Source organism: Engraulis encrasicolus, chromosome 10, assembly GCF_034702125.1.
Source record: "Engraulis encrasicolus isolate BLACKSEA-1 chromosome 10, IST_EnEncr_1.0, whole genome shotgun sequence".
Lineage (NCBI taxonomy): Eukaryota > Metazoa > Chordata > Actinopteri > Clupeiformes > Engraulidae > Engraulis > Engraulis encrasicolus.
Window position 1 is genome coordinate 29652042 of NC_085866.1, and position 10977 is coordinate 29663018.

At 43.5% G+C, this 10977-nt stretch overlaps 1 protein-coding gene and 1 long non-coding RNA gene across 2 annotated transcripts in view; both read left to right on the plus strand.

Annotated features, from left to right (window-relative positions):
* Positions 1-615: 615 nt before the first annotated feature.
* On the plus strand, positions 616-3558 carry LOC134456180 (uncharacterized). Its single transcript, XR_010036246.1, has 4 exons — positions 616-893; positions 998-1083; positions 1795-1886; positions 2457-3558. It is a non-coding gene; the product is annotated as an uncharacterized LOC134456180 (long non-coding RNA).
* Positions 3559-7398: 3840 nt separating this feature from the next.
* Positions 7399-10977, plus strand: part of LOC134456922 (period circadian protein homolog 2-like) — a 25018-nt gene continuing 21439 nt past the window's right edge. Inside the window, exons 1-4 of the mRNA XM_063208576.1 lie at positions 7399-7518; positions 8323-8921; positions 10437-10511; positions 10755-10906. Of these exons, the coding sequence (XP_063064646.1) occupies positions 8695-8921; positions 10437-10511; positions 10755-10906 (454 nt within the window). The 5' untranslated portion in view covers positions 7399-7518; positions 8323-8694. The remainder of the gene's footprint in view (positions 7519-8322; positions 8922-10436; positions 10512-10754; positions 10907-10977) is intronic.

Here is a 10977-nt window from a genome sequence, read left to right on the forward strand (position 1 = left end):
TGAATTGAAAAATTGCACTTTTCATACATGAAAAGGGGGATCTTCTCCATGGTCCGCCATTTTGAATTTCCAAAATTAGCCATTTTTAGCTGCAAAAATGACTCTACTTGGACCATGCTAGAAAATATTTGTTTATTACTTAGTAAACTTTCATGCAAAGATTAAATTTGGCAATAGGCAGCCCAGTTTCAATGAGCAGCATAGTTGCAGTACCTTTTTTGACCATTTCCTGCACAGTGTCCCTTTAAAGGAAAATCCCTACTAGTTTCAACATCCAATTATATTGTTCTCACTACCACTGGTTTGTCAGGACCCAACAACGCAGTTCAGGATAAATGTGTATGTCAACTGTATTGTAGGCCTATGACTTTAACAATACAATCACAATAACTGCTTATTTTTTGGCTGTAGGACACAAGTAAGAGGAGAAGAATGCTGCTCAGCTGGGTCGGCGGTCACACTGCTTATTCAAGAAGCCCTTGGATATCATCGGCGTGTATGAAGTAAGTTTTTAATGTCATGCACAACAGCAGGCGTGAATGCGCTCGCACACACGCGCGCGCACACACACACACACACACACACACACACACACACACACACACTAACAATGAGAGCTGGCCTGATATTGTTCTTTGATGCTGTGAATGTGTATGGAATGCCTACTGTCTGGTGTCACTTCAGACAATTTTGCTACGGTTTACTGTATGTTCTGTCTATCTGTCTGCCAAACTCTCAAACTTGTTGTCTGTCTTTTTGTCTTCCTCTTTGGGCACCGGCAGGCACAGTCATTCCGGTAGTCCGTTCCTCGATGGACGTGATGACCTGGCACCAAAACCGCTTAATGTGTACGGAGCTGTGTCTGCATCGAGGGAAGAACGCGGCACTGAAATGTGAGTGTATGATCCAAGAATTGTAAACATGGGTACCAGTTGTACTATATATTTCACAGTAAAATCCCAATTACTCATAGTTATTCATTCTTTTTCTGCTGTAGGACACAAATGAAAGAAGATTACTTCTGCTCTGCTGGGTCTGTGACACTATTTATCCGAGGAGTCCTCAAACATCAGGATGTAGGAAGTAAGATCTTTTTATGTCATGCATAACAGCCCATGCGTGCACGCACACGCACACACACACACACACACACACACCACACATATGCTCATACACACATGCACACACACACACACACACACACGTACAAAACATGCGCATGCACACCCCACTCTACACCACACACAGATAAACACACACAACCTTAAAGGGACACTGTGTGAGATTTTTAGTTGTTTATTTCCAGAATTCATGCTGCCCATTCACTTATGTTACCTTTTTCATTAATGCTTACCACCACCATCAAATTCTAAGCATTCATTATGAATTGAAAAATTGCACTTTTCATACATGAAAAGGGGGATCTTCTCCATGGTCCGCCATTTTGAATTTCCAAAATTAGCCATTTTTAGCTGCAAAAATGACTCTACTTGGACCATGCTAGAAAATATTTGTTTATTACTTAGTAAACTTTCATGCAAAGATTAAATTTGGCAATAGGCAGCCCAGTTTCAATGAGCAGCATAGTTGCAGTACCTTTTTTGACCATTTCCTGCACAGTGTCCCTTTAAAGGAAAATCCCTACTAGTTTCAACATCCAATTATATTGTTCTCACTACCACTGGTTTGTCAGGACCCAACAACGCAGTTCAGGATAAATGTGTATGTCAACTGTATTGTAGGCCTATGACTTTAACAATACAATCACAATAACTGCTTATTTTTTGGCTGTAGGACACAAGTAAAAGGAGAAGAATGCTGCTCAGCTGGGTCGGCGGCCACACTACTTATTCAAGAAGCCCTTGGATATCATCAGCATGTATGAAGTACGTTTTTTTATATCAATGCACAACAGCAGGCGTTAATGCACACACACACTCACACACACACACAATGAGGCCTGATATTGTTCTTTGGTTCTGTGAATGTGTATGGAATGCCTACTGTGTGGTGTCACTTCAGACAATTTTGCTACAGTTTACTGTATGTTCTGTCTACTAGTTTGCCAAACTCTCAAACTTGTTGTCTTTCTTTTTGTCTTCCTCTTTGGGCACCGGTAGGCACAGTCATTCCGGTGCAGTCAAGTCAGAAATAACATTTTATATACCTGTGTGTGTGTGTGTGTGTGTGTGTGTGTGTGTGTGTGTGTGTGTGTGTGTGTGTGTGTGTGTGTGTGTATATATTACATTACATTACATTGCATTTGGCAGACGCTTTATAACCAAAGCGACTTTCAAAAGAGGACATAATCAAGCCCACATCACAAGTAAATACAAAGTGTACAGGAGATATACAGAACAATATAATTTACCTAAACCATATTTATGATGACTGAGATGGAAAAGCCATGTCTTGGCCTAATCATTTACACTTTTCTTTTGTTTTGCTTTTCCAAGACTTGTGGTGAGATGCCAAGAGCTGCCTTGAGGGATATGCAACCTGCAGCTTCACCGTGCTTTTGGGAGGTCATCTACTACGTGAACCTTAATATCTACAAGCCAGCTACTTTAAATCCTTGAAAGGGTAGTGATGTCAATCAAACCAGATCACGAGACAAGGTCCTGAGGTACAAACTGTCAATATAATTGCGACATCCCTGTCAGTTCTTTTGGACTGGATACATGCTGTGTTTGAAATGTATTATTTGGATAACCACCCATCAGGGAATACCTTGTTTGTTAATGACAGATAGACCTGCCATGGACATGTAGTGCACACTTTGATGTTTTTTTATTTTAACGTTTTCTATGTTTTTTCAATGTTTTTTTATTTATGTTCTGTTATATGCTGGTTATGTAAGTACTGTATGGAATGTAGTGACTGTAGAGACCAAGACAAATTTCAACCTGGGGACAATTAAGTTCACTCCACTCTGTTAGCGCAGTTATGGATGCACTGTAAAGTTTGTAATTAACAAAAAGTACGGTGAGAAGCCTGTTTGTGCAGATGGACCTGCTGGCGGGTCTGTTTACTCATAGCTAAAAAGCAACATATTCTCTGTGCAAAGCACATGGGCTCTTCGCAAAGGGGTTAAACATTTTAATGTGCTGTTTTACAGTGTGCTATACAAAAGGTAAGGTGAAACTAAATTTTTGAATTTCTATAATTGTACAGTGTCACTGAAATCAAATGGTACATTGGTAAAACAGAACCATTTCCTTTAACCCCTTTTAGCAGACCCTATGTTTTAACTTTACTGTCACCAATATTGTAATGACTGAGTTTTAACCTGTTACTTAAAGCTCTTGGTAATGTCATAGCAATGTTGCTGTGATGTAGTTGAGTCTTTTCGGTCATGAGTGATCAGTCTTGCTGATAACCCATCTTTGCAAAGAGGCTAAAAAGATGCATGTAAATTCAATTAAGGTTTTATTGCTTCAATGCTATGATGTGTTAATGCTACACTGCTGTGATTTGCATCTTTATAGTATACTTTTATGAAATGTATTGTTAATTATCTACATTGTTCAGCAATAAAAAAAGAGATCTGAAATATTATGCATTCTTGTATTTTGTTTTTTAAATTGATCTCAATTGTATTGGTAAACAATTCTGGTATATTTCACCTTAATGTACTAATGTAAAGTCATAATTGTTTTTTGTAAATCTCCTTGCAATTTAAATACCCAATATTGGGTTAAAATATGAACCCAACAAAGAAGTCAATATGACCCAATAATGTGGTAGTAGGTCTGACCCATGTAATGGGTTCTTTTAACACAGCAATTTGGTCAGAATGACCCATTTAGTTGGTTTAGAGGAATGACCCAATCTGAGGGTTAAAATATTTTAACCCAGGCAAAGGGTAGGCCCAATACTGAACCAGGGCCTGGGTCAGAAAATAACCCAATTTGGGTTGTTTTTGACCCAGCCTTTTTAAGAGTGAACCAGTCGATCTCGAGGGGAGTGGCAGTCGATCGCGAGACATGTAGTATAATGTGAAGGGGAAAATACTGTCTTTCAAAAGTAGGCTGTAGCAAGCTGCTGGTACTGTATTGGTTAGATAATTAGTCCCACGGTTACACAGAATGAGGGGAAAGCATTAGGAAGTGACCGTAAGGGCATTGCAGTTGATTCATGTGTGCACACATGTAACATCGGGTGAGTAACAGAGCCGGTTTTTAGCATAGGCCGGCTAGGCGGTCGCCTAGAGCGCCATGTGAAGAAGGGGCGCCGAAATGGCGCTCTCCTATGCGTAATTTTGCGATATGAAGTTTTTTTTATGAAGTCGCAATCAACAAAGAGTGGCGAAAGCGCTCCTCACGGCAAAGCGCCCCTCAGCCAATAGTAATATCGCTTCCAACTGTCTCTGGGAAGTCTGTGAACCAATAAACAGACAGTTCTGAGAAAGGGGGCGGGACGAGTGACAGCCTGCGCTCTATTTTGAATTTGGAGACTCACTCGAGAGACAGAGAGGGCAAGCGCAAACAATAGTGCTGCTCTGCTGGATGGAGATTATTATGTTCTCATTAAACCACTCATTGCATGATGCAGGAGTTTCAGAGGGTGTTTTGGAACTATGTGATTTAATCAGCAACCGTTTGTGATTATGGAAAGCCTAATAGTTATGAGGTTACTATTTGGAATTAGAGAGAAAAAGAGCTTTGTTTTTGATCAGAGAAATCGCTAGTTAGCATGCTAACATTAGCCAAGTATGCCAAGCAATGAAATCCAGTAAAGTGTTAGTAGTAGCCTACTCACTACTCACTAACACCCACCTGATATCATAATAGGCCTACTTGCTTAGGTTGACAAGCAATGTAAAGTAAGACTGGTGCAATGTTTAAAACAATTTTAGCTGCCATATCTCCTTCCATCCACATGAATTACCTGCTTGTTGTAAGCTTAAAAAAACATTAATTTCCAGACCAGAATGACATAGCCTACATTAGGCTAATCATGTAACAGAACCATGCACAGCAGACAAGTGAGGCTATTTACTATATTTTGTATATTATGAAATTCAATAGCGTGACAGCTCTTCTCCCTTTCTCTCACCCTGTCCCTCCAGTAGATAGCCCCCTTCTCATTCTCCTACTCACAAATGCACCACTATTTCCAGTCCAGAAATGAAATTGGTTTGGAAGACAGCACAAATGTGTAGCTTATTAAAATTGTTATGCTGCCATGCTTTGTGATGCTGTAGGTAGTGTAGATCAATGCAGACCTCCTTGGTAGGCTTATTGTCTACACATGCATTTTACATGCAAATGTAGGCCTACTGTATCACTCTCCTGGCATTTCAATTTCACGTTACAATTCAAACACATTGATAACCTCCATCTCATCTGGGGTTGGGGGCCCCACCACCATCACATCCAACATACCACACAGTGAAGCTACTTTCATGCGACTCAATCTGATGTGTTGGTCGCCTGTCAAAAAGAACCACAAATCCATTTGATGAAAAACGGTTATTGTTCTTGATGCTATTTAGTTAAGCTTACTACGGATATTACTCTTGCTTGTGATCTGTAAGGTATAAGAAAGGGGGGGGGGGGGGCCAGAACTCAAACTCGCCTAGGGCACCAAATAAGCCAGAACCGGCCCTGGGTGAGTAACAGAACATGTGCGCAACGATGCGTTATGACGCGGCGATATGCGAGGATCTTCGTCCAAATCGCTAGTCGCATGCATCATCGCTAACTGCGTTTACATCGCGTGCCGCGTGTAGTAAGGGAAATGTTAGTTGTTGACATGTATGGAATTCACTTCAATTTGTGCTGTTTCTTGCTCCAGTTGTGGACAAAACGATTGGCCAAACTCACAATAGAAAGCCTTTGCTGTGCTACTGTCCCAGAGAGCTGAAAAAAAAACCCTTCATAGAAGAAGTCACTCTTAACAGGGGTGTTAACCAATCCAATGAGTTCTCTCATTGCTCTCTCTCTCTCTCTCTCTCTCTCTCTCTCTCTCTCTCTCTCTCTCTCTCTCTCTCTCTCTCTCTCTCTCATAGTAAAGTGAACTTAACAAGCCTACTATTTACCCATAACAAATGGTGAATTTCTGAGCCCTTTTTAATTTGTAGCCTACCACTGAAGGCATGATAATGCTTCATCATATTTTAGAAATAGGGCCTATGTGCCTACATATGCCTTTTTATATAGCCTACCAAATGTTTCAGTTGTTTATGACTTGTGTATCATGACTGAAATTATCTCTGCACACTATCAGTGCTGCATTGCTTTGTAAACATAGGCTATTCAACACACACACTGAAAAGATACGGCCATAGTAGCCTACTAAAACATTTTGTTCATAATAATGGTGATTAATAAATTATGATCTTATATTTTCATACTAACATCCTTAAATTTGACTTGGTAGATCACGGCAGACCATCAACTTCAAAAGTAGATCTCGGTTAAAAAAAGGTTGGGCACCCCTGAGATACAGTGTGTATGCCTTTGTGTGTTTAGGCTACAGTCTGTGTGTGTCTGTGTGCGCGTGCGTGTGTGTGTGTGTGTGCGTGCGTGCGTGCGTGTGTGTGTGTGTGTGTGTGTGTGTGTGTGTGTGTGTGTGTGTGTGTGTGTGTGAGTGTGGGTGTGTGTGTGTGCGCCTACAGTGTGTGTGCATGACTGTGTGTGTACAGGCGACAGTGTCTGTGTTTGTATGCATTTCTCCACATAAAAATGATTGCACATTCATATATAACACTTAGGCCTACACGTGTGGCCGGGTCTCTGGCCGGATGACAGTTGCGCCGGTGCGGAGAGAATGTCAACAGAGAGATTCTAGAATGAGAGGGGACATATGGCGGCCATCTTGGTGACGCCTCCGGGGTGCTATTTCGCGATTAAGTAGACCAGATCTGAGAGTCAATGGGAAAAATGAATGGGGAAACTGAGTATAGGACGGAGGGGAACCCAGCGGTTGTGAAAACCATATGGTTGAAACGACCGTGAAAAACTGATCAATCTAGACTACTTGGTTGTGTCATACGAGTCAAAATAAAGCTTTTTGAGCCACTTTTCTCACGGTTTTTTTGACAGAGCGCAGGCGCAGTAGTTCCATAATGGCACGAGAGCAACGGCTTTTCAAAACTGAGCATGTGCATAATTTCGCGTGCGCCGATGCAGCCAGATGATTGGATCACTGGCAACGCAGCTCAGCAGGCACATTGGCTCTTGTTACCAGAAAGGCGGGAGATGTGCGGGTAGACGCCATATTTGCGTTACGAATCTTCACCGTTAATTTCTATGTACCTGTTCTATCTCCTCTTACTAGAATATTTCTGATGTCAACAGTCTGACGTCAAGCTAGTGCTCTCCATGGAAACCCGGAGGCCTCAGCCAATGGGAGGTGAGCGAGGGCGGAGTCTACATTTAGTAGCGAGCCGGAGCAGTGGCCGGTAGATGCATGCCAACGGGAGTTACCGGGAAAACTGTCATTAAACTTACGGGGGACTGCTCGCGCACACTACCGAGACCAGCGGGAACCACCGAGGCACCAGGACAACAGGTAAAATAACCCTTGCGTGCTTTGGTGTTGTCTTTGATACTGTTTCTTTGACAAAGCGAAAAAAAATAAGTTGCATAATGTGGTATTTAGTGCGCATGCGCGGCGGCCGGATTGTAGGTCAGTAGTTTAAAAGGCTATTTATTATGTTTTTGGTGATTATTATTAGTGTATGTAGTATGTGCGGGCATGAGGGTACGGTCTGTTGTTGTTCCTGAGGATCCAGACTTTCCGTAGTCTGTGGGGTACGGAGGGAGCTCTCTGTCTCGCGCTGACAGAAGTGTGTCAGTAGAGCGAGCGCTCAAGGAGTGAGGTGCGTGCAACCTGGGCTGGCGCGCGGCGCCGTCAGGGGTTTTCGGACACGTCGACCCGAGACCCCCCTAGTGTGTAGAAACGCTGTTTTGTGTGTGTGTGTGTGTGTGTGTGTGTGTGTGTGTGTGTGTGTGTGTGTGTGTGTGTGTGTGTGTGTGTGTGTGTGTGTGTGAGCGTGTGTGTGTGTGTGTGTGTGTGTGTGTGTGTGTGTGTGTGTGTGTGTGTGTGTGTGTGTAAGCTGATGATGTGATGATGATGATCTACTTTGAACCAAATGTGTTTTTTTGCCATGATGTATGAGTGCTAATGTCTATATCTGCCACTCCCAAGTAAAGGACTGTTGTGTGCTGCTGTTGATGTGTTGTTGTTGTTGGTGTGTGTGTGTGTGTGTGTGTGTGTGTGTGTGTGTGTGTGTGTGTGTGTGTGTGTGTGTGTGTGTGTGTGTGTGTGTGTGTGTGTTCTTGTGTGTGTGTGCCTGTGTGTCATGTCCATCAGGAGCTACTGGCCCCACCCCCTGTCTGTGTAATCGCCATGACGTCAGTGGAACCCTCAGCTGATGATGTCACAGGTCTCAGAACCTTCAGCTGATGACGTCACAGGTCTCGGAACCCTCGGTTGATGACGTCACAGGTCTCGGAACCCTGAGTTGATGACGTCACAGGTGTTGGAACCAGGGCTCTAAATTAACACCAGCCAACCAGCCAACTGCTAATGAAATTTCAGTGTGGCTGGTAAAAAATATCTACGTACACTAATCATGTCCACCCATTAGGGAGTGTATGTTTGGCTGGTAAGATTAACATCTATAGCCATTTTGGCTGGTGATGAAAAAAAAATATTCAGAGCCCTGGTCGGAACCCTGAGTTGATGATGTCACAGGTCTCGGAACCCTTCTCCTCAAGCGGGGGCGGATCACCATGCGGCTCTGTGGGCGGGACATCGGGCGATATGGGGCATAGTCACATGCAGGCCACACCCCCGTCGGACCCGCTATCGCACACGGACAGTGGCAGTGGGAGTGGCTCCGAATCACATGGCAAAGGGTCCCACGGATACGCCTCTGTGGAGAAAGACTCCTCCCACAGCAGCAAGAGGTGAGCAGGGAATTATGGGAAATTATTGAAGACGGAGGGTGGATTCCAATATGCAGACTCCCGTCCTCCCTTACTCACTTGCCTCCTCGTGACCTCGTGATGACGTCACCGACAACAGCATTATATTTCAATATGTCTCAAAAGCTCAATTCTAATGTCATGGGATTGTGAATGAAGAATAGTCCCCCAAAAGTTGTTGTGGCTAGGCTGACAGCGAGTAAACTTCATTGGTTTTTCCACAGATGCGGGGCGTCAGCAAAGCGAGGATACAAGCACAACCGAGGAGGGAGTCCACATATTTGTAATCCACCCAGAGAGAGAGAGACACACACACAATCACAGACTCCATGACGATACGATTCTATATCGATTTCTTAAGGCAGAGATTTGATTATTTTTGATAGTTAAGAATGCTCCACGATACGATTCGATTCTATTTATTTCCAGTAACTTTTCCACTTCTATATGTTATGGAGCTAGAACATTGGGGCCAGCGGTTTGATTATTTTCAATACTTAAGAATGCCCTACGATACAATGCGATTCGATTCGATTATTGGCCGTAGTTTTGATGCATCGATACAATATTTACTGAGCACCCCTATCACATATCGATTATTAATTATTTACACCCCTATCACACACACACAGTCATACAATCGCACACACATACACAAGCCTTAAAATCTGAAAGACAGCATGGATCCTCGACCCAAAACGCTAGCCTGAGGTAGGGAGCCAATCCGAGAGCGCGGAGGGGTGGAAAGATGATGACGTGTATTACTCAACAAATGGAAGCCTGCCGTTTGTTATAAATTATAATACAACTGACATGATTGCCTTTACATAGGTTTCCCGTTTGTAAACAATCCCTGGCTGCACGCCCCTGGAGTTTGATATCCCTGGTCTAGTGTGAAGTGGGCAAGGTGGTTTCAGGCCTATGCCAGGCTCTACTCTACTCTACACTACTCTACACTACTCCACTCTACTCTACACTACTCAACAAGGTGGTTTCAGGCCTATGCCAGGCAACTGGATGCATCTTATACCTGCTCTGCTCTGCTCTACTCTACTCTACTTTACTCTACACTACTCTACTCTACTCTACTCTACTCTACTCTACAAGGTGGTTTCAGGCCTATGCCAGGCAACTGGATGTACCGTATACCTGCTCTACTCTACTCTACACTACTCTACTCTACTCTACACTACTCTACACTACTCTACACTACTCTACACTACTCTACAAGGTGGTTTCAGGCCTATGCCAGGCCACTGAATGCATCTTATATCTGCTCTACTCTAATGTACTCTACACTACTCTACTGTACTCTGCACTACTCTACACTACTCTATAAGGTGGTTTCAGGACTATGCATCTTATGTCTGCTTCAATTATTCATACTGTGTGTGTGTGTGTGTGTGTGTGTGTGTGTGTGTGTGTGTGTGTGTGTGTGTGTGTGTGTGTGTGTGTGTGTGTGTGTGTGTGTGTGTTCATGTGCGTGTGTGTGTGTAGTTCTCCTCCCTGTAGTTCCAACGGCTTCAGTTTAGGAAGTTCAGAGCAGAATGCACCCTCAAGCAGCGGCTGCAGGTACACACACACACACACATACACACACACACACACACACACACACACACACACACACACACACACACACACACACACACACACACACACACACACACACACAATGCTCATCAACACTTATCTTTGTGTGTTTAAATGTGTGTTTATGCATGTGGATTTTCTTTTGTGTGTGTGTGTGTGTGTGTGTGTGTGTGTGTGTGTGTGTGTGTGTGTGTGTGTGTGTGTGTGTGTGTGTGAGAGCAGCAGTGAGCAGTCCAGAAGGGCTGAGCGCCATCGTGAGGTGCTGCGTGTAGTTCGCAAACTCAAACAGCAGGTGGCGCCAGACAGCAGAGTCAAGAGCAGCAACACGCTACACACACTCAAATATGCACTACGCTGTGTTCAACTGGTCTCAGGTGAGTATTTACTGTATGTGGGGGTGTGTGTGTGTCTATGTGTTATAGCTAAGGAGGTAGATGTCGGCCAT